This window comes from Xenia sp. Carnegie-2017, unplaced genomic scaffold (genome assembly GCF_021976095.1).
Source record: "Xenia sp. Carnegie-2017 unplaced genomic scaffold, XeniaSp_v1 HiC_scaffold_24, whole genome shotgun sequence".
Taxonomy (NCBI): domain Eukaryota; kingdom Metazoa; phylum Cnidaria; class Anthozoa; order Malacalcyonacea; family Xeniidae; genus Xenia; species Xenia sp. Carnegie-2017.
Window position 1 is genome coordinate 18269184 of NW_025813487.1, and position 20992 is coordinate 18290175.

The window sequence follows — 20992 nt, forward strand, 5'->3', positions numbered from 1 at the left end:
AATTATTATCTTCTATATTCCTTTTCGATATGTCCAGTTCTTGATAAGTTTTCTCAACTGTGTCATCCTTTGGTCTCAATGATTGCTAATTATCTTCTTTATTCATTTTTAATGAATCCAATTCTTGATAAGTTGTATCAACAGAATTTTTCCTAACTTCAGATGGAGATTGAAATTGTTGACGTTTTTTACTTAACAAATGTTGACGATAACGCAAAAAAAATAAAATCGAGATGAAAATTCCAACGATAATTCCAGATGTTAAGGTTATTAAAATAATGTACCACTCTGTTTTGTACTGTTTTATTCTCTCTTTTTCGTCATCACAAAGAACGTTGTCTAGAGAAGAAGCATAGAACTTAAAAATATGGAAAAAATCAAAAGAGTCTATCTGTATACAATACTAAAATACATATGATAATAACATTGGAGCATTTTGATTGAGCATTGGATAGATTGAATTGAACATTTCCATTAAGTCTAAGGAAAAGGTCGAGATGTTAATTGCATTGTGTGGATAGAGCTAATTGAACAGAAAGAGCTAATAGTATTTTAAACATAAATATGATTTTAAAGCATTGTAAATAAATTACCTTTCGTGTTGCAATCGGTAGATGAATATTTTGAAAGGGAAAATGATGTTGGAGATTCATATGTTAACACATTTATTGGAAATCAACTCAAATTATAATGTCAAAGAGATGAAAATGCTGACAGAATATTGAATGAAAGATATATCTATCGAAAAAATGATAATAATCGACCAAATAGAACAAATCAAATGAAAGAGTGAAACTCATCTATCTCAAAAATTGATGAAGTAAGATTTTATTATCATTTGCGTTCAAATGGTAACTGCCCCGAATTTTTCGCGTTTGTTCACGTTTCAAACGTCACGTTTGTCAGGCGAAACGTCGGGTTTCAAATTAGAAACGTAATGTATGCTTAGGAAAGTTTAACGTTTGAGGAACAAATTGAACAGGTTTTGGTCATGTGATTAACATGTTTATACGATTTTACAATGATAAAATGCTGTAGCAACTGAAAATTACATCTGTGTACCTTAAGCGATTTGCAAAGTTTGATAATTGACCATATAATATATGAAAGAGCTGATTCAAACTTAGAAATCCGCGATTTGAACAAACGTAACGCTTACAAGATGAAACCCGACGTTTCGTCTGACAAACGTGACGTTTGAAACGTAAACAAACGCGAAAAATTCGTGACACTTAGCAGTTGATAATTTTACCTTTGATGAAAGTAGCATTTTAATTTTACCTTTGATGATAAAAAAGATTGTTTACATCAGAAAAATCATTTCCCAGCTTATTTGTTGCTTCACAACGATATGAACCAGCATTACTGAAGTTGAGAGAATTAATGATGTATGTCTTTTTATTACTGATAACTGCACCATTATGATAAATAGTGTAGGTTGGTTCAGGATAACCATCTGATTCACAGGTTATTGTCACATTTTCACCTTTTTTTTTACTGGCATTGGACTGATTGTGATATTGGTTTGTTGTGGTGGATCTGTAAAGAAGAAAATTAAATTCAATATTCTACACAAACGTTTATAATGAGATCTGAAATGCTGTCTTAATAATTCCAGTTATTTAAGCAATTCACGCCAAGTAATCTATTTAAATTAATGAACTCTAGGCAATTTACGTTTATAAACACTTTAATGATTATACTGGGGAATACAGATAAGTTAAACATATTTTTACTGATAGTCATTGAAGAATATATATTCATAAAAAAAAATGTTATGGTTAATGCAGCATGCAGACATTGCCAGTCTTTGTTTTACCACACGAGCCAGTAAAAAGTTATGTAATCAGAGCAATCTTCGTTGTTTACTGAAATTTTATTGTTATAAGGGTATTCAAGTGCATTCAAGAAGTCTAATGCTAATTACAATAAGATAAACATCGGTCTTTCACCATTTGCTACCAAGAAAGTTCGTACATAATGCAAAATAAAAGTCCAACAAGTGATAAACTGAGGTTCTTAATTTTACCTTCGTTGTTAGTGGAAGTGGGATTTATATCTCGGTTGACAGTGAGATTTTTAACCTCAGATAAATCATTTCCCAGTTTATTCTTTGCTTCACAACGATATGAACCAGCATCAATGAAGTTGACGGAATGAATTGTGTGTGTTTTTTCATTGCTGACAACAGAGGTGTTATCAGTACCATTGTGGTAAATGGTGTAGGTTGGTTCAGGATGCCCATCTGACTCACAGGATATTCTCACATTTTGACCTTTTGTGGCTGGCATTTGACTGATGGTAATATTGGTTTTTCGTGGTCGGTCTAAAAATAAAATATAATATTCACACACACCAGCTTCCACAGTAACGTATTTGAAAAACTAAAACATCTATAGCAACAAAAGTATAAATATAGAAGTTGAAGACTTACATTGCACTACTATTTCAATAGACTTCTGATCTCTAAAACGTGGATCATTATAACTTTGTGCTTTACATGTGTAAGTTCCACCATCATTCACTGCAACATTAGTGATTACTAATGTCTTATTTACAACTCCAACATCACCAATTATGTTGTTATCTTTATCAAACCATGTGACATTAGCAGGAGGGATACCTCCTTCACCTCTACATACACATGATACATTATCACTTTCATTCACAACCAGAGGAGTTGAACAATTAATTACTACCTTTGGTTTCACTGAAATTTAAAACAGAAAATATTCCTTTCTTAAATTAGTTATGAAAAAGAAAATTTATAATGAGAGTAGTCGTTAGTGTTAGGTGCATTTTTTTAGGACTGCTGGATCAATGCCCTAACCAGTCACAAGCCAACAGAAAGCCCGCTTATCACTGGCTAAAAGTCCAGATTAGTGGAAATTTTCCACTAAACTGCTATCCAATGAGATTTTTGGATTAAATCACAGAATTGTGAAACAATTTGCTTAATAAAAATCTTATTTGTAAAAAAGACTTTGATGTTGGAAAAGAACAACAACGTAACAATAATCACTCAAACTTCAAGATACATATTAATAATAATTTTTGAAATTTTAAAAGTCAATCGCGTGACCGACTAGACATAAACAATATTGACTTATTATGAAGCCTAAACAACTATCGTTGGTCTTCGAAGAGCTATAAACAAATCATAGTCGTCTAAGGCTCTTGATAACCTATTTAATGAGGATATGCAATCGGCAAAGTTAAAAGCTAGGTGACGACAGATGCATACGTCAGCGCAGCAGGCAGCAAAGAGGGCATTGATGCCTAAATGTCAAACGTTTATAATGAGATCTGAAATGCTTTCTTATAAAACTTACAAGTAGGTTTCACTGTTACTTCTATTGGGATATAAACGTATTATTAGAATAATATGATACCGGAAATTCATATCTATAATGATGATACATGATTGGATAATTAATCATGGACTTTGGCACTAACACTTATATATATATATATTAGGTTCTTTGTCTTGTTGACATTCTATATCTTTTAGTATTCTTATTCTGTTCTATTGCATTGCACGTTGTATTTGGTTATGTTATATTAAAATGGTTACTTAAACATTATAATTCTAATAGGTTATGGGCCCAGGACGCAAACTGTCCTACTAAAGATAAGTAATTTAAAACTTAAGCAATGTCTTTATCGGATAGCGCTCTTAAGTTCGCAAAATTGAATGGCACGAACTACCGGTCATGGGCTTTCAACATGCGGTTATATTTGGAAAGCATGGACTTGTTTGAATTCGTCGAAGGTAGTGCGATTGCTCCTAACGACGATGCCGGTGCTGATGTTCGAAGGAGATTCAATTCCTCCGCGAAAAAAGCATGGACGTATATTTGCTTGGCTATCGAGCCGGATCAGCAAGTGCACGTGAGAGAAACGATAACGGCAAAGGAAGCATGGGACGCTTTGAAAAGTCAATTCGCCAGGGAATCGTTACTTCAAAAGGTTCGTCTTCGCCAGCAATATTATTCGTCAAAATTTCATGTTGGAGGGAATATGTTGGACCATATAAACAACTTAAAATCATTACACGAGCAACTAAAAGAAATGGGCGCAAGTATCGATGATAACGAACTGGCAATGACCCTGTTGGCTAGTTTGCCAGATAAATATAAACCATTAATAACGGCATTGGATGCTGTTGGTGAGAATGAACTTTCTTATGAGAAAGTGAAAAACATGATACTAAATGATGAAGACAGAGCCAAAGATTCCGAGACCAGAAAAGAGGATGCATTTTCCGTGCAACGTAACAAGTTTCGAGGTGGGAAACAACGCGGTGGTCAGAATGAGAACATTTCTAATCGAAAGAAAGGCTTTCGTGGCAAGTGTTTCATTTGTGACGAGAAAGGGCATCTAGCAAAAGACTGTCCGCAGAAGAAGACGAAGCAGTTTCCAAACAGTGGCAACTCTTCAATCAATAAGGGACACAAGTCTGCTCAGCTTGCAGAAAACGAAGAAAATAGCGAGATCGATAATGGTGATGCGTTGATTTCAAATTCATCAAACATGACAAGGAATTCAGATTGGATTATCGACTCCGGTGCAACGCAGCACATGACTTACGATTTGGAAGGCTTATGCAATTACGTAGAATTTAAGCAACCGTGTGTAGTAAACCTTGGAGATAACCGCTCTATTTTAGCGTATGGCAAAGGAACTTATAAGGTAAAAGCTATTCTCGGCGACGGAAACAAAAACATCTCGTTGCAGGATGTATTGTATTTACCTGACATAAATAGAAATTTATTATCTGTTCGAGCGATGATAAGACTTGGAGCTATTGTTACTTTCGAAAACGATGTTTGTAACATTCGACGAAATTCAAAACTGTTAGCAGTGGGAGAACTACAAGGAAAACTGTACATTTTGAAAATTGTCGAGCATTATATGAATGTTGCAAAAGAACAAAGCTTTGATTCAGATTTGAATTTATGGCATTGCAGATTGGGACATCTTGGAATAAACAATGTAATGAAACTCGTCGAGAATGATATGGTCGATGGAATAGGCAATGTAACAGGTGAAAATCAGTTTTGTGAAGCTTGTGTGTTGGGAAAACAGCATCGTTGCTCTTTTCCAAAAGGCGTTTCACAACGAGCTAAGGAACCGTTCGAAATTATACATAGTGATGTATGTGGACCGATACAAGAGAATTCCATTGGTGGATCTCGATATTATGTCTCCTTTATCGATGACTACACCAGATATGTACAAGTATACTTTTTGAAGAACAAGAGTGAAGTTTTGAAAAAATTTAAAGAGTTTTTCAACTATGCAAAGAATATCTCTGGTAAGCAAGTTAAGATTATACGCACAGACAACGGTGGTGAGTATCAATCAAAAGAATTTGAGTCGTTTTTAAAGGACAATGGCATCACACATCAAACAACTGTTCCGTATAACCCAGAGCAAAACGGAGTTGCAGAACGGATGAATCGTACGATAATGGAATCAGCAAGAAGTATGTTGATGCACTCACGTCTACCCAATAAATTCTGGGCTGAAGCTGTAAATACAGCAACTTATCTTCGAAATAGAAGTCCAGCAATTGCTTTGGACGGTATAACTCCTTATCAGTGTCTATTTGGGATAAAACCTGATGTAAGTAATCTGAAAGTGTTTGGCTGCATAACATATATGCACATTCCTAAAGAGCAAAGGAAAAAGTTGGATGCAAAATCTCTCAAGACGATTTTCATGGGTTATCCTGATGGGACGAAAGGGTTTAAGGTATTTGATCCAATATCGAAGAAGTTTTATAAAAGTCGTGACGTTATGTTTCTAGAGCAGCAATTTTATAACTTTGAAAACAAACAGCGTGAGCAAAGACTCATTGAAGATGAAGAAAATCGTGATGTACATGATGTTCATGCAAATAGCAATGATGAAAGCCAATCAATAGAAGATCGAAATGCTGAACATGAAAACGGTAATGTTGATGCAAGAGAAGTAGATGATTGCAATCGAGTGAGAGAAAATTCTTACGAAGAGAAATTCATGAATGAGGTTAGACAACTCAAAGGTGAAAGGATACGAAGAGCACCTCAAAGATTCGACGAAGAATGTTACACAGTCAGCGACTTAACTGCAGACATCAGTGAGCCCAACAATATAAAAGAAGCAACAACTGGAGAACATGCGAATGAATGGAAGAACGCGATGATCTCAGAATACAATTCGTTGAAAGATAATCATACTTGGGATTTAGTACCTTTACCAGAAAACAAAAATGTAATCGGGAGTAAATGGGTTTACAAAGTAAAAAGAAAAGCTGATGGTTCAATTGAACGATTTAAGGCAAGATTAGTTGCTCAAGGTTATGCTCAATCATATGGAGTAGATTACGAAGATGTGTTTGCTCCAGTGGCAACATATAATACGATCAGATCATTATTGGCTGTGGCAACCATGTGTGATTGGGAAATACATCAAACAGATGTAAAAACTGCATTTCTTCAAGGAGAATTGGAGGAAGAAATCTATTTACGGCAGCCTGATGGTTTTGTTGACAAAGATCATCCTGAATATGTTTGCAAGCTTAATAAAAGTATATATGGGTTAAAGCAAGCTGCAAGGTGCTGGAATGCCTCTATCGATAAACATTTGCTTTCAAATGGGTACAAGAAAAGTTCAGCAGATCCTTGCGTATATGTCAAATCCGTAAAGTCCAAAAATGGCAAAATTAACTTTGTCATAATCGCAATATATGTTGACGACATGCTCCATTTCTCCAATTCTATTGAGATGTTGGAAAAAGAAAAGTCAGGAATTGCAAATAGATTCCATGTTGAAGATGTTGGTGAGATTCATTATGTGCTGGGGATGAGTATAAAACGAAATCGAAGATTGCGAACATTAACCATTAATCAGGAGAAATACCTACAAGGAATACTGAAAAAATTCGACATGCAAAATTGTAAAGCAGTCTCAACACCACTTGAATTTGGAAAGAAGTATGAAGTGTTAAGTGAAGGTGAGAATCCAGTTAATGTGAAGCAATATCAAATGGCAATTGGATGCTTAAACTATGCTACATTGATAAGTCGACCCGATTTAGCTGTTGCAGTTGGAACTTTATCAAAGTTTATGGCAAAACCAGGACTAGAGCATTGGAGAGGAGTTAAAAGGATCCTACGTTACATTCAAGGTACATTGGATTATGGTCTACAATTTACCACAGATGGCAATGATCCAATATTGTCAGGATATACAGATGCAGATTGGGGTGGAGATATAGTGACACGTCGATCTACTACAGGGTACGTATATCAAATTAATGGGAATACTGTGAGTTGGTGCAGCAAAAGACAGGGATGTGTTGCAAGATCAACAACAGAAGCCGAGTATGTATCTTTAAGTACAGCATGCCAAGAAGGAGTCTGGTTGAGAAGACTACTGGATAGTATCTCAATAATACAACAAGAGCCTACTATCATCTATGAAGACAACCAAGGGGCTATTGAGCTATCAAGAAATCCGAAATTCCACTCTCGGACAAAACATATAGATGTGGCATACCACTATGTGAGAGAAAGTTCACGAGAATATCATTTCTGTTAAATATTGTTCCAGTGAGAATATGCTAGCGGATATATTTACAAAAGGACTTAGTAAAGATACTTTTCAGAAATTCAGGAACATGTTAGGCATTATCAAGATTAAAGAACAATGAACATTCAACTGATTCAAGTATAATCATTAAGTGGGAGTATTGGGATATAAACGTATTATTAGAATAATATGATACCGGAAATTCATATCTATAATGATGATACATGATTGGATAATTAATCATGGACTTTGGCACTAACACTTATATATATATATATTAGGTTCTTTGTCTTGTTGACATTCTATATCTTTTAGTATTCTTATTCTGTTCTATTGCATTGCACGTTGTATTTGGTTATGTTATATTAAAATGGTTACTTAAACATTATAATTCTAATAACTTCAATAGATTTTTCATCTCTAAAACGTGGATCATTATAACTTTGTGCTTTACATGTGTAATTTCCACCATCATTCACTGTAACATTAGTGATTACTAATGTCTTACTTACAACTCCAACATCACCAATTATGTTGTTATCTTTATCAAACCATGTGACATTAGCAGGAGGGCTACCTCCTTCACCTCTACATACACCTGACACATTATCACCTTTATTTACAACCAGAGGATTTGAACAACTAATTATCACGTTTGGTTTTGCTGAAAACAAAAACAGAAAATTTTCAGTCAATATTCAAAATAAAGAAAATGAACATATGGTGAAAGGGTAATTGATAAAAAAAATCAAGTTTGTTTAGACATAACAACCCCATTAGGAATTTAGGAAAGCAACATTTTACATAACTTCAATAAGTTTTATTGACTATAGGAGAGCAATTGCCATGGTGAATGGACTGAAACCAAATAAAAAACCACGAAACCCAAGATAAAACCGAGAAAAAAACTAACCAGAAAAAAACAAAGAAAAAATCAAGAGTTCGGAAAAGAACTGTTTTAGAAAGTTAAGACACAGCAAAACAAATTGATCAAATCCTCCAACCGTTTGACAGAGGAGTGCATATCAGGCAATGGCGCGTTGTCAAAGGTCGGTAGGTATGAAATTATTGATGCTTTAACTTGTAAGCAAGTAAACAATGAGAAATTATAAGTTGGACTATACATCCACTGTTCAAACACATTTTTGGTAGGAGTGCATCACAACTCATTGATCGATACACATCCTGTAAAAGAAGAACTTGGAAATGGTAAATCCATCCTTGTAGCCACAAATGACCTTTTCATTACATACATATGTTGTTTGTCAAATGGATGTTTAAACGTCTGAAATCAAGTGGATTGAAAGAGCAAGAAATGCAAAGTCTAGCGTGGTTAATATCGAACGCAGTTACAAATGCTGCATGAGATTGGTAAGTGACCTTTACCATCTTCATTGTAAGACTAGTCGCAAAATTCATAGAAACCATCGCTATGCTTCTGACCGTGTACTTGGTGTGGCAAATAGAAGATTGCCATTCATTGAAATCAACGAAAGTTCAGACAGTGGAAGTATAAAAAAGTGATGAAAGAACTTCATTGGCTGATTTCACTTACGAAAGTTTGTGGCAAAGTCAAATAAGGACATTCGGTAAAACGAATAAGCAGAGTAAAACGACGAGCGGAACATATATAAGTAAACAGGTACAACAAAAACATTTCAATATAGGAATACTGGAGACAAGACACCGAAACAAATACTGAAGACATTATTGAAGCCAGCTGACTATTCAACAACATGCAAGATCATACCAAATAGTGTTTTTCATAACATGTGCTGTCATTTGAATTATGCTGACTTAGGGTCTGAAAATGAATTGAAAAGCCACAAAGAAAGAGTAAATATTTCTTTCAAACGGATTTCCAAAGAAATTATTAATTTAAGCAAATTGCTTTTATCTACAAACGAAACAGAGAGGTCTCATTTTGGACGTGCCAAGTACCCTGTATTCATTAGGCTACAACAGAAGAGCAACGCTTCAAATAATATTGAAAACAAAACTAAGAGCATGGTGCTTTTTATTGTGACGTCAAAGAGGTCGTTGAACAGCATGAAGAATTCAACAACACCTTGAAGAATATTTTACCTTTGACGAGACTATCACGAGACTATCCAGATTCTGGTTTTGTAAGTGTTGATCTTGTCTTTGCATTTTAGCCATTTCTTCTGTGTTGAAGACTAAAACTTCACTTACTTTCCTGATTGTGGACAGCAGGCTTGAATCTATATTCAACTCTCTCTTTTGTCCAAGAAGAACATGCTTTCAAACCGGTTGAAAATTACATTTTACCTTCTTTAGGCGAGGAACTAAGAAATCGTTGAGATATGAATGGCTCGCACATTTTTTTTGGCTGTGTTATTCATCAAAAGAAGATCGTGTTTATTGCTTATGATGTGTGCTTTTTTGGACACAAATTCCCAAGTAAATGCTCAAGACTAAATGTTCACCCTTTCGTCATTGGAATGATGCTGTAGGTAAATTTAGGCGACATGTTGGAACTTACATGGGAGGAAAATGGAACCACATGTTTCTACTTCTCCAATTTTGGATAATGAACGATCTCAATTGTCAGGTGTAGCTTGGAAAACGTACAATGGGCCTTTTCCGGACAACATCGTCAAAACACTGAAGCATGTATCATTTCCAGGATTTGAAAATATTAAAGTTAATCTTTGTATTTTAGGTAATGAATGTGAGACATAAATTTCAGCACTGAGGAATCTAAGAACCTATCAAAGGAGCTTTATGATAGAAGAGCTTTTAATTTGCTTGGCTTTGATGCAAATTTATGCAGAAATTATTTCTGACATTGAAAGTGTGATTAACAAGTTTGCTGAAGATAATATCCGTTTATTATTTTCTAAATGTGTCATTGATATTTACTTTCCTGCAGAAACTCGGAGAGCACAAATGTCTGCTATAATGCGCTTTAGGAATTCAGACTCTGAAGATGACTACCGCTAAGGTTGTCGAAACGTCAGTCAGCAACAACAAAAACAGTCTTTCTCAGGACTATGCCAACCTGGACGATCTACATTTACAAACATGTAACGATACTCCCGGGTTCAAACCATTTACTTTGTTAAAACAAATGTCTCGACATCAACCACGTGCGCGCGAAATTTTGCTTCTTTATCATAAAGTTCGGTGCACGTTTTATTTTCTTTCGTCTTGTTTCCGTTATCTTTGGCAGATCTTTCTGGTGGAATATCTTTTTCTTTCGTTTCATCTGTTTTGGGCAAATTCAGAATCAAGCTTTTAACATCAACATCTGTAAGCGTGGATAGACTGTTCTTTGTTCGGCGAGACATAATAGTGATATTACCAGTTGATCAATTGATATCAAATTTTATACCACAAAAATCAAAAGTGGTATCAATAACTAATTTTTTGTCCTATACTCAAATGTAGTAAAATCTGTGATACAAACACTTTAACATAGATTATTCAAATCAAAAGATACCCTATAGTTTCTTTTTTAAATTAAAACAGAACAAAACAAGTCTTCGTATTTGTCTTCGCTCAACGGCTCAAGTATTTAGCTATAGGATTCCAGACTGCGGTCATATATCGTAAAATTACGCCCGATGCTACAGCTACTCAGATTACATGAAAGGCTTGGATAACCCCGCTGCTAAGTTTAAAATAATTAATACAACTTACTTGCAATAAACACTTCAACAGATGAGCCAAAGGGAGCAGGAGCATGGATAGAAAATTTATAAACACCAATGTAACTTTGAGTAACATTCTTTAACATTAGAGTTGCAGGTTTAAAAACTTCAACATCTAAACCCAAAGACTTAAGGACTGATGTACGATAATGTGGTTTTTTATCATCAATTATTCTTACAATTACTTGAGCTGCAGAAGAAGGAGTGTCAAATGTCCTAAAGGTCCAGCTCCGAAAAAGAAAGTTTCCAATCTTATTTAATGTCCAAGTTATATTGTGAGAAGATCCAGGCAAAAATACAAATTTTTGACCATCAGGTGGAGATATTATTGTTCCTGAAATTGAAATTTAGCTAATATCTATGACTGATAAAAAGATAGTTTAGGTAAAAAATACATCTTCTACTAACATAACAAAAGTAATTGATGTTTTTAATTCAGGTTCTATTCAAAAATTGCGAATAAAAAATAAACTAATTAAATATTACTACTACAACAACTAAAAATACATCAAAAATCATTTAAGTAAAAAAAAGAAATGGATATTTGAAGTTAAATACCTTTGGCAAGACCAAGAAATGTGATCAATGTAATAGTCGAAAATACTAAATTTGTCTTTACCATTTTCACTAAAAAATTAAATGATGAATTTTAATGCTTATGATCTTTGAAAATAAAATCATGAGTCAACATGGTTAGTGCTGTGAAAATTCCAGTTTTCCAGCTGCGGCTTATCAATTCTGAACTGGTAAAAATAGTCGGCGCTGTGGCCCATCTCCTGTGCACAGAACTAAACATGGTGCATCAAAATAAATAGTAATTTCTACTGTAAATGGGCAACATTTTGCGTAGCAATATGTTCGATTAATTCTACTACAGAAATATCTTTATCATTGCAATAAATTTTTTGTGTTTTAATTTGCTTTATAAAATAAAAACAGTAAAACATGTGCGCTGATTGGTCAAAGGCTGAGTTTGCATTAGCCTGGGTAAACTGATTTTAGCTGAACCTCAATCAATTAAAGAGATTTTGTGAACCATTCACTAATGAACTTTGTGAAAAGAGAAAGGTTACATTAGCAAACAAGTTACCCAACGTGAAATTGCTTTATATGTAGCATTTACATGTGTGCTAGGGTAACCCTGAGGGTTAAGGTTTCCATATCAAATTGATAAGGTTACCACAACAGTTGAGTTATGTTTTTGTCATAAACCATAAAATGTTTGAGATAAGGTAATCCCTTTCAGTAGAACTATGTTCACATCATATCTAAAATAAAAAACAAACCCCCCTGAACAGATCACAGCAATTACAGGCACGTTACAAACGACTTATTCACAATACAAACAAACGATCAACCAAAAACATTACACTTCAAACTAATTCACAATGACAATACACAATTGACACCCACACATTACAACTAAAAACGTCACACCTAATTCACACATCACAATAAAATATTTCACTTCACACTAATCCACAATGACAATACACATTTCCTGTACACACAATACAATGACGTAGGAACCAGATAACAAATACGGCTAACCTGACGTTTACTCCTCATTTGACTCTGAAGATGACTACCGCTAAGGTTGTCGAAACGTCAGTCTACAACAACAAAAACAGTCCTTCTCAGGACTTTATTAACCTGGACGATCATCAATTACAAACATATAACGATACTCCGGGTTCAAACCATTTACTTTATATCTAAAATAAATTGCTTTCAAAGCATAAAATTATACACAAGATGCACTACATGATTTTACAGAGACAAACAATAAAACTAGAGCTATCCACCATCTACAAGGAAGTTTTCAAGATGGCAAAGAAGGTTTTTATTCTATGAATGTTAAGTCGTCATTGAAAAAAAAAACACTCAATGTGAACATAATATAATGAAAATGAATTTGAAACGATTTTCAGAGGTCTTACACTGAATTATGGATCTTTATAAATAGGCCTCAAGGAAGGCAAAATGTTTCATCTGCAATCATGTCTACAACATGCTGATGTTGCTGTCATTAATAGTAATACACAGACCTGTCAATGGTAGAGTCTCCCTACACAAAAAGATAGCCTTGCAAGTATGGTTACACTATTCCCATGTAAACAAGGCCCTTATTAGTTTGGTAACTAAACAATACAACAGGAAGTCCAAAAATATTTTCAAGAATCAAAGAAGAAATGAAACGCAACATACTCATTTAATATTTAATGTAGTGTTTCGTCTTGGTCTTTTAAAATTATGAAATTCAAAATGCATCAAAATTCTTAAAAAGTTTTGTTTAAAGCGACGTTAAGGTAAAGAAATCTTCATCAAAGCATACCAATACAAAAAGCTGTTGTATTTTTACGTATACACTTGTGTACCATATTATTGAAGGTTTTCACGAATTCAGACTAAAGCCTGGGCCACACTATCGTCTATATTGACGAAAACGAAAACGAAACGAAAATTCGTGCACGAAATGCATGCCAGACACGACGAAAAATTACAAGCATGTTTGCAAAGCCAAAACTTTTTTGGCCAATAAGCAAGCGGCATTTTTGACGGATTAGAAAAAATAGCGATCTCTAAAAGAAAAAGATTACTTTTTCTTAAGAAAAAGTTACTGCCTTTAAAGTTGAAAACAAGCAACAGCAAACGTCGATACTGGATTCGTCCAATTAATAAACGAGAGCCGAACAATGAAAATAGACACATAAAATACTTGCGAATGACGACGACAAATTTTGACTACATTTTGGATTCATTAAATGAAGATATGATCTTCGCACTTTGTTGTACAATTCAAGCAATTGTCTCATAAACCTGAAAAAATCAGGTTACTCAACGGGAATCGAACCCATGACCTCTGCGGTGCCGGTGCAGTGCTCTGACCAACTGAGCTATGAAGTCACACAGTGGTGAGCAGGTCAATTTTGTTGGGCTCATGTTTTCTCGTGAAATGAATGTTATATGAATGTTTTATGCAGTGCAGTGTTTGAATTAATGAAGATATGATCTTCGCACTTTGACAATTAAGCAATTGTCTCATAAACCTGAAAAAATCAGGTGACTCAACGGGAATCGAACCCATGACACAGTGGTGAGCAGGTCAATTTTGTTGGGCTCATGTTTTCTCGTGAAATGAATGAATGACATTGTCATGGGTTCGATTCCCGTTGAGTCACATCATTTTTTCAGGTTTATGAGACAATTGCTTAAATTGTCCAACAAAGTGCGAAGATCATATCTTCATTTAATTTCAAACACCGCAGGGCATAAAACATTCATATAACATTCATTTCACGAGAAAACATGAGCCCAATAAAATTGACCTGCTCACCACTGTGTCATGGGTTCGATTCCCGTTGAGTCACCTGATTTTTTCAGGTTTATGAGACAATTGCTTAAATTGTCCAACAAAGTGCGAAGATCATATCTTCATTTAATTTCAAACACCGCACTGCATAAAACATTCATTTTGGATTCAATTAGACCTCACATCACTAAAGTTGGCACACATCTTAGAAAATCTGTTAGCCCTGATTTATCGAAACCATTGAGTTCTATAATAACTGGAGCGGCTATCTTTACTGGGGCGAGGTCGCCAAAAAAATGGCGGCCAACGGACGTATTTCCGCTGAAATGATCGCTTTGCAGAAAAATAATATTCTCGACCTCCCCCTGGTGTATATAGTAAATTATAAAGAATTTTTCAAAAACCAACACGATATCGTTAGTTCCATATTCTGTGACGATATCTTTTGGCATTTCTTTATAATGCCAACACTTCAATCGTTCAATTGTTGGATGTCGTAGTTTCCACAAAAGGAACATATCGCTCAAGATAGACTTAGTTTTTAGTCCGTCAACGATTGAAAACTGAAAAGCAATTATACATGCACTTTAAAAGCCATAAAAATACATATTAAAGATCGTATTTTTTAAGACTGACTTGAACGCCAAATATACTGATGTTTTCCTGTTTTTGTTTATAAAATTCTGCATACTTTTCTAAAGTCTGCATGAAGTCGTAAATTTACCCATCTATTTGCAAAATAGTTTCCCTAAAGCAAAAAAGACCCTGCACACATTTTGCTCTGTGAGTAAGTATCAAAACGAAATGATCAGCCCCAAGAGTACCCATGATTTGGAGCAGAGCTTGCTTTGTTCTATTTGCTGACAACATGCAGGGAAGACCAAGGAGTAAAGATGACTGGAAGATGTTATTGACCAGGCAGAGTCTTAAAAAATTATAATGCTGTAAAGATAATTGATTTATCGTCTGCCCTATCCAGAGTTATTTAATTTGATCATGGTCAAATTCTAGGGATGGAGACAATGGATTCACTAAGGATGCCTTGAATGCTTTGAAGTTAAAGTTCATGAACCAAAGAAAGATGGCAAGGTTGTGTGTGTTTTGATGCTTAATGAAATGTCAATTCACAAAGATATAAAATGTGGAAAGCCATAAAGTCTATGTAAACATTTGTACTGAGATTGATGACTTGATGCAGATGTGAAGCATCAAACTGTATAAGCCATTGGGTTTTATATAACTTATGTTTAAATCAAGTCATATCTTTATCAAAACATTTTAGTTGAGTGTTGTATAAATGTTACTAATATCTAATGCACTACACTGAAGCATTAAAGATTCAGTGATGAAACTTTCAAAGTTACTGTACTGTATATTTCTTCATTATTACAGTTTTTGTTTCAAGAAACAGTTTGAGCTTATTTACCTAGTAAAGTACAGAATGGAGATTTATCATATGCATTATTGCTACTTTTTTAAAGAAAAGTTTTTCACTTTTCAAAGCTTTCCTACAAATTTTGCTTCTTATTTCTTTTCATGAGATTGATGATATATGGTTAATATAATCCAATAACTTTATAATTTCTAAAAGCTTTTAAGCTTCTAGAATAAAAGTACGCTATAGGTATTTGATTCATTTGGTTATATTGCCTTGCTATGACATATCTACTTGCACTTCATCATTCTTGTATGAACAAAACACCAGATGTGGATACTCAGAGAACAAAATGCACTACCAACTGCTTATGAAATTTATTATTTAGGTGAAAACTGTGTTAATCATTCAAATTGTGTACTTATTTGCAAATATAGGAAAAACAAAACAAAGTGAAAAGAAGGGTAGAAGTATTAAAACTACAAATGAATTATAAACACCATTGGAAGCACAAGTGTTTTGATGATTATTTGCATTTTGCCCAATTCATGTATCAATACAACAAAATCAAAATGTGCTACAACTTTACAAGTATTTGATGCAGTTGCACTTCAGAACATCACAAAAAGGTTACTTAAAGTACTTTCTATACAATATTGTTTGTTTTGATTTACCAAACCTATGCAGACTTGAGTCTTTTGAAATTTAATATGAAACTCAATTACAGAAAATCCGTAAATATCCAGAGATTTAATATTTACTTTTTAAAGAAACAAGTAAAATCCAACAATTGTGGCGAAAAGCCATTGCCCATTGCATCATGAAAAGAAGCAAAATAGCAATGATAACAAATAAGCTAACTTCTCTCTCGTGAACCGTGGAGATGAACTATGATATACTTTTTTGTATAGACTAAAGAGTTTAATCGATCAAACAAGTTCGACGTTGGTAAAAACGACGCACATCTGCATTCATACATGTGTAGCCGACATATAGCTCTTTCGTCGATAGTTATAAATGCATCCTCGTAGTAGCACATAACTGACAACCACAGTTGACTCGCTGTTATGAATTTGAGGTTTTTACCTTGATTTTCATCAAAAATTGCTTGACGAATCCCACACATACATTTTTTCTCTTCTCAGGAGGAGTGGAAATTGTGAAATTTTCGGAAAAGCGATCAATTTCGGTAAATCTCAGCGGCAACGGACGAAATCCGCCATTTTTTTGGCGTCAGCAGATATCTAAGGCCGCGCTTGAGATAGCCGCTCCAGTTATTATTGAACTCAATGATCGAAACCTCTTGCCACTCCGCCATGTTTGAGTACAAAGTCTGATATTATTAGCCAATAGTATGCGTTTTCGTTAACGAAAAAGGTCAAAAGTTTAATTCTTCTAATATGCACGAAAACGAAATTTTCGTCGAGTTTTCGTTCAAAATTTTCGTTGCGGCAGTTTTCGTTCTGATTTTCGTCGATATGGACGATAGTATGGCCTAGGGATAAAACTTATTTTCTTTCACAAACACAATTTTAGTATTGGCTAATTTTAGTTTGAACTAAGAATTCTCGATAAGAGACTCGTTTCAATAGCGCCTGTCGAATGCCATGAATATTTACGCCAAAACTTTACAGCAAAACAATATTTTCATTCAAGACAACAAGGACAAGTACGCTATTCCACTAAAAATACAGCAAAATGTAACATACCCATGTAATTTGGTTTTCTTCCGTGAGAATTTCAGAAAGACTCAATTTCCTGCTTCGCAACGTATGACGTACGTGAAGTTATGGCACGCCAAAAATAACAAAAGTGTATCGAGAATTCCAACCACAAGTCGAGAATCATAAGTGACATATGAGAAGGCAAGCACGTGTTGAGAAAATCAACCATACGTCGAGATTTCTGACTGGCAAACTGGACAGCGGTTGCGAAACGTATATTGTAAATACTTCGTGTCATCCATATAACATAACATGGTCTTCAGTAAACAATGGCTGAAGAAAATGGCGTACCGAATAATATCGTAGAAAATATTCTTACAAGACTGGAATTAGGCCATGACTGGACGTACTCTCTTCGCGCATTTCTCCCCAAGAAACTGGTGAAAGAGAGGTCAGGCGTTTTTTTACTGGAAGAAGAACTTCTTCAACATCACAAGCATCGTCTTCCAGGCTTGCAACCGGGAGACAAAATTCAACCTATCCAAATAACAGAAATTTTGTACGGAGGCACAATTTTCAAGGACAACGTCCTTCAAATGTTGGTCGCAAGAAAGCTAAGGAACCTAAAGTCAAAGCCATCGATAACAGGACCTTCATGCGTGACTTGGTACTGCTTGACGGACCTTCCATTCTTGTTGTCCCACGTCAGGGAGCGCGTCTGTATTTAATGGAGAGAGAGCATGTGATATCAGGATGTAGATTCACTAGAGGGATGAATGCAGCACAAGTAGAGATCACCATAATGGAGGCGTTTGATGGAAAGGTTCCTCCAGGTGTTGATATCGAAATACTGATGTCCATGCATACATCTTTGGTTGCTCCAACTTTGGCACCTGGGCAACAGGGCATTGATGGGGCAATACTGCAGCGGCTGTTTCAAAACAAACCAATTTATATTCGTCCAAGTGAACAAATAATTGTGTCTACACCTGGACAAAAACCTATATCACAGGTGGCAAATTTGTCTTTATCCTATTGCTGAAAAATGCTATTGTTAGTCACCATATTCCATGATTGATTGACTCTTTTATAAAGTTAATATCCAGTAGTCCATTTTGATGCAATAACACGTAATAGCAATGACATTATGAAACTTTTACATATTTCAGAAGGGAAACAATCAATTTAATGAGGAAAGTCCTATTGATTTAGGTACTATATAAAGTTTATATGTTAAATTGTCATATCATATTTATGGTTTGCACATTCTTCCAAGTAAGAGAAAATGACTTTCTTTTTCTAGAAATGGAAGATGAAAATGTCTTTAGATATTTTATGGGCAGAGGATGGTACAGTAACACCATCGGTGGCACATGGTAAAACATTTGATAAATCCTGTATTGTGCTCTAATAAAATTGTACTGTTGCTTTAACTAGTACACAAAAATCATCATTAGATACATCAGAAGATTGAAATTTGAGTTCTGCAAAGTCCTCCCTACAAGATGCTGAGTCAGACAACCTAGTTACATCCCCAATGCTACAATGTAAAAGATCAAGATGAATCCCAAAATTTGCTTTAATTAAAAATTGTTGTCGTTTTTAAATATGCACTAAAATTATCAATTTGTAGATGAATCAGAAGATATGATGAATTTTGGTTCCGTGACTTCTGCCCAACAAGTTGTTGAGTCCGATAACCTTTTGGCATCATCAGAGTTGCAGGGTAAAATATTAGGAATATCTTACGTAGTGCTCTAATTAAATTGTGCTGTTGTTTTTACTTGTGTATTGATATTATCATTAGATCCATCAGACAACAGGACTTTGGAATCTGCAACACCTGCCGAATGTCCACACTTAGAGTTAGAAGGCGCCAAGCATCCTCCGACAAGGACAAGTTGCCCCGCTCACTCTCCTGTTCGGAACCGCTTTCTTCACTTGTTTCGGCCTTCATTTCGGGTTCATATTGATAGGGCAGAACCTCACCCGGTTGATTTTCGTGTATGTCATCCATTACAGCAAAAAAACCCAGTAAAATACGCTTTAAATGTGTTGTAACGCCGTCAATCACAAAGTATATTGTATTGTTGTTTTGACTGCTCACCAGCCAATGACGTCCTACCGCTCGAGATAATTTTATCAAAATTTTCTCCAAGATGGCGAAATTTATAAAACTTTTGCTGCAAATATCTCAGCAACAAAATCTTTTTGAAAAAAAATTTTGCTATTTTAGTTGTTAGACATCACAAAGGTTCAAAAATGTGCCATAAAAATTTTCGTTGCCAATGTCCTTTAAATTTGCCAGAAGACACTACGCTGGCGCATGCGTGCTTCGTCATTAATCATAATCTTTTTCCAGAATGAAACTCAATTCGCGTTTACATGAGATTAAACTAAATTTCAATCCGGAATGAAAATAGGAATGAACTCGATCCCGATCGAGTTGTGTCTCATTCCGGATTCATGTAAAGATACAAGAGAATTTCTTTTGAAATGGATGAGTTAATTCCGGATCGAAAGCATTCCAGATTCAAGTAAATACCCCCTAACTAAACAATACAACCGGAAGTTCAAAAATATTTTCAAGAATCAAAGAAGAAATGAAAGCCAACATACTCATTTAGTATTTAATGTAGTGTTTCGTCTTGTCTTTTAAAATTATGAAATTCAAAATGCATCAAAATTCTTAAAAAGTTTTGTTTAAAGCGACGTTAAGTTAAAGAGACCTTCATCAAAGCATATCATTACAAAAAGCTCTTGTATTTTAACGTATACACTTGTGTACCATATTATTGAAGGTTTTCTCCAATTCAGACTAAAATTTGTCTTCCTTCATAAACACAATTTTAGTATTGGCTAATTTTTGTTTGGACTAAGAATTCTCGATAAGAGATTCGTTTCAATAGCACCTGTCGAATTCCATGAATATTTACGCCAAAACTTTACAGCAAAACAATATTTTCATTCAAGACAACAAGTACAAGTACGTTATTCCACTAAAAATACAGCAAAATGTAACATACCCATGTAATTTGGTTTTCTTCCGTGATAGTTTCCGAAAGACTCAATTTCCTGCTTCGCAACGTTTATCGTACATGATGTCGTTGTTGATTATGCAGTTTCAATGGGCGTATTTCATATTTCTGTGCATATATTCACTCAATATATTCACTATGGTAATTCAATGGCGTATTTTAATTGAAATGATATAACTGGAATGCTAAGTCGTGATCATTGAACCAAAAAAAATTGAATAAAATAGATGTATTCAATCAGTGTGCCCAACGGTGACCAGACTTTCTGAAAGTAAAAACCAAGTGAAGCTCCAAAACTTCCTAAAATCAATAAAAAAACTACCGAATTCGGAGATACAGTTGTTAAACAA

The 20992-nt window shown here is 34.7% G+C and overlaps 3 protein-coding genes and 1 long non-coding RNA gene across 4 annotated transcripts; 2 read left to right on the forward strand and 2 right to left on the reverse strand.

Moving 5' to 3' along the window:
- Positions 1–1672: 1672 nt before the first annotated feature.
- On the reverse strand, positions 1673–17762 carry LOC124451705 (junctional adhesion molecule C-like). Its single transcript, XM_047002324.1, has 5 exons — positions 17650–17762; positions 11811–11879; positions 11242–11586; positions 2435–2710; positions 1673–2326 (listed from the first exon to the last, which is right to left on the reverse strand). Exons 1-5 carry the CDS (start codon positions 17651–17653, stop codon positions 1959–1961), a joined length of 1062 nt encoding a protein of 353 aa, XP_046858280.1. The 5' UTR covers positions 17654–17762; the 3' UTR covers positions 1673–1958.
- On the reverse strand, positions 7980–9976 carry LOC124451747. The gene is made up of 2 exons (XR_006950647.1): positions 9664–9976; positions 7980–8242 (listed from the first exon to the last, which is right to left on the reverse strand). It is a non-coding gene; the product is annotated as an uncharacterized LOC124451747 (long non-coding RNA).
- Positions 17763–17865: 103 nt separating the features above from the next.
- LOC124452306 lies at positions 17866–18984 on the forward strand. The gene is made up of 3 exons (XM_047002885.1): positions 17866–18616; positions 18774–18816; positions 18908–18984. The coding sequence occupies exons 1-3, from the start codon at positions 18260–18262 to the stop codon at positions 18982–18984; spliced, it is 477 nt and encodes a 158-aa protein (XP_046858841.1). The 5' UTR covers positions 17866–18259.
- LOC124451723 lies at positions 18982–19681 on the forward strand. The gene is made up of 3 exons (XM_047002346.1): positions 18982–19151; positions 19238–19330; positions 19412–19681. Exons 1-3 carry the CDS (start codon positions 19142–19144, stop codon positions 19663–19665), a joined length of 357 nt encoding a protein of 118 aa, XP_046858302.1. The 5' UTR covers positions 18982–19141; the 3' UTR covers positions 19666–19681.
- The last annotated feature ends 1311 nt before the right edge of the window (positions 19682–20992 follow it).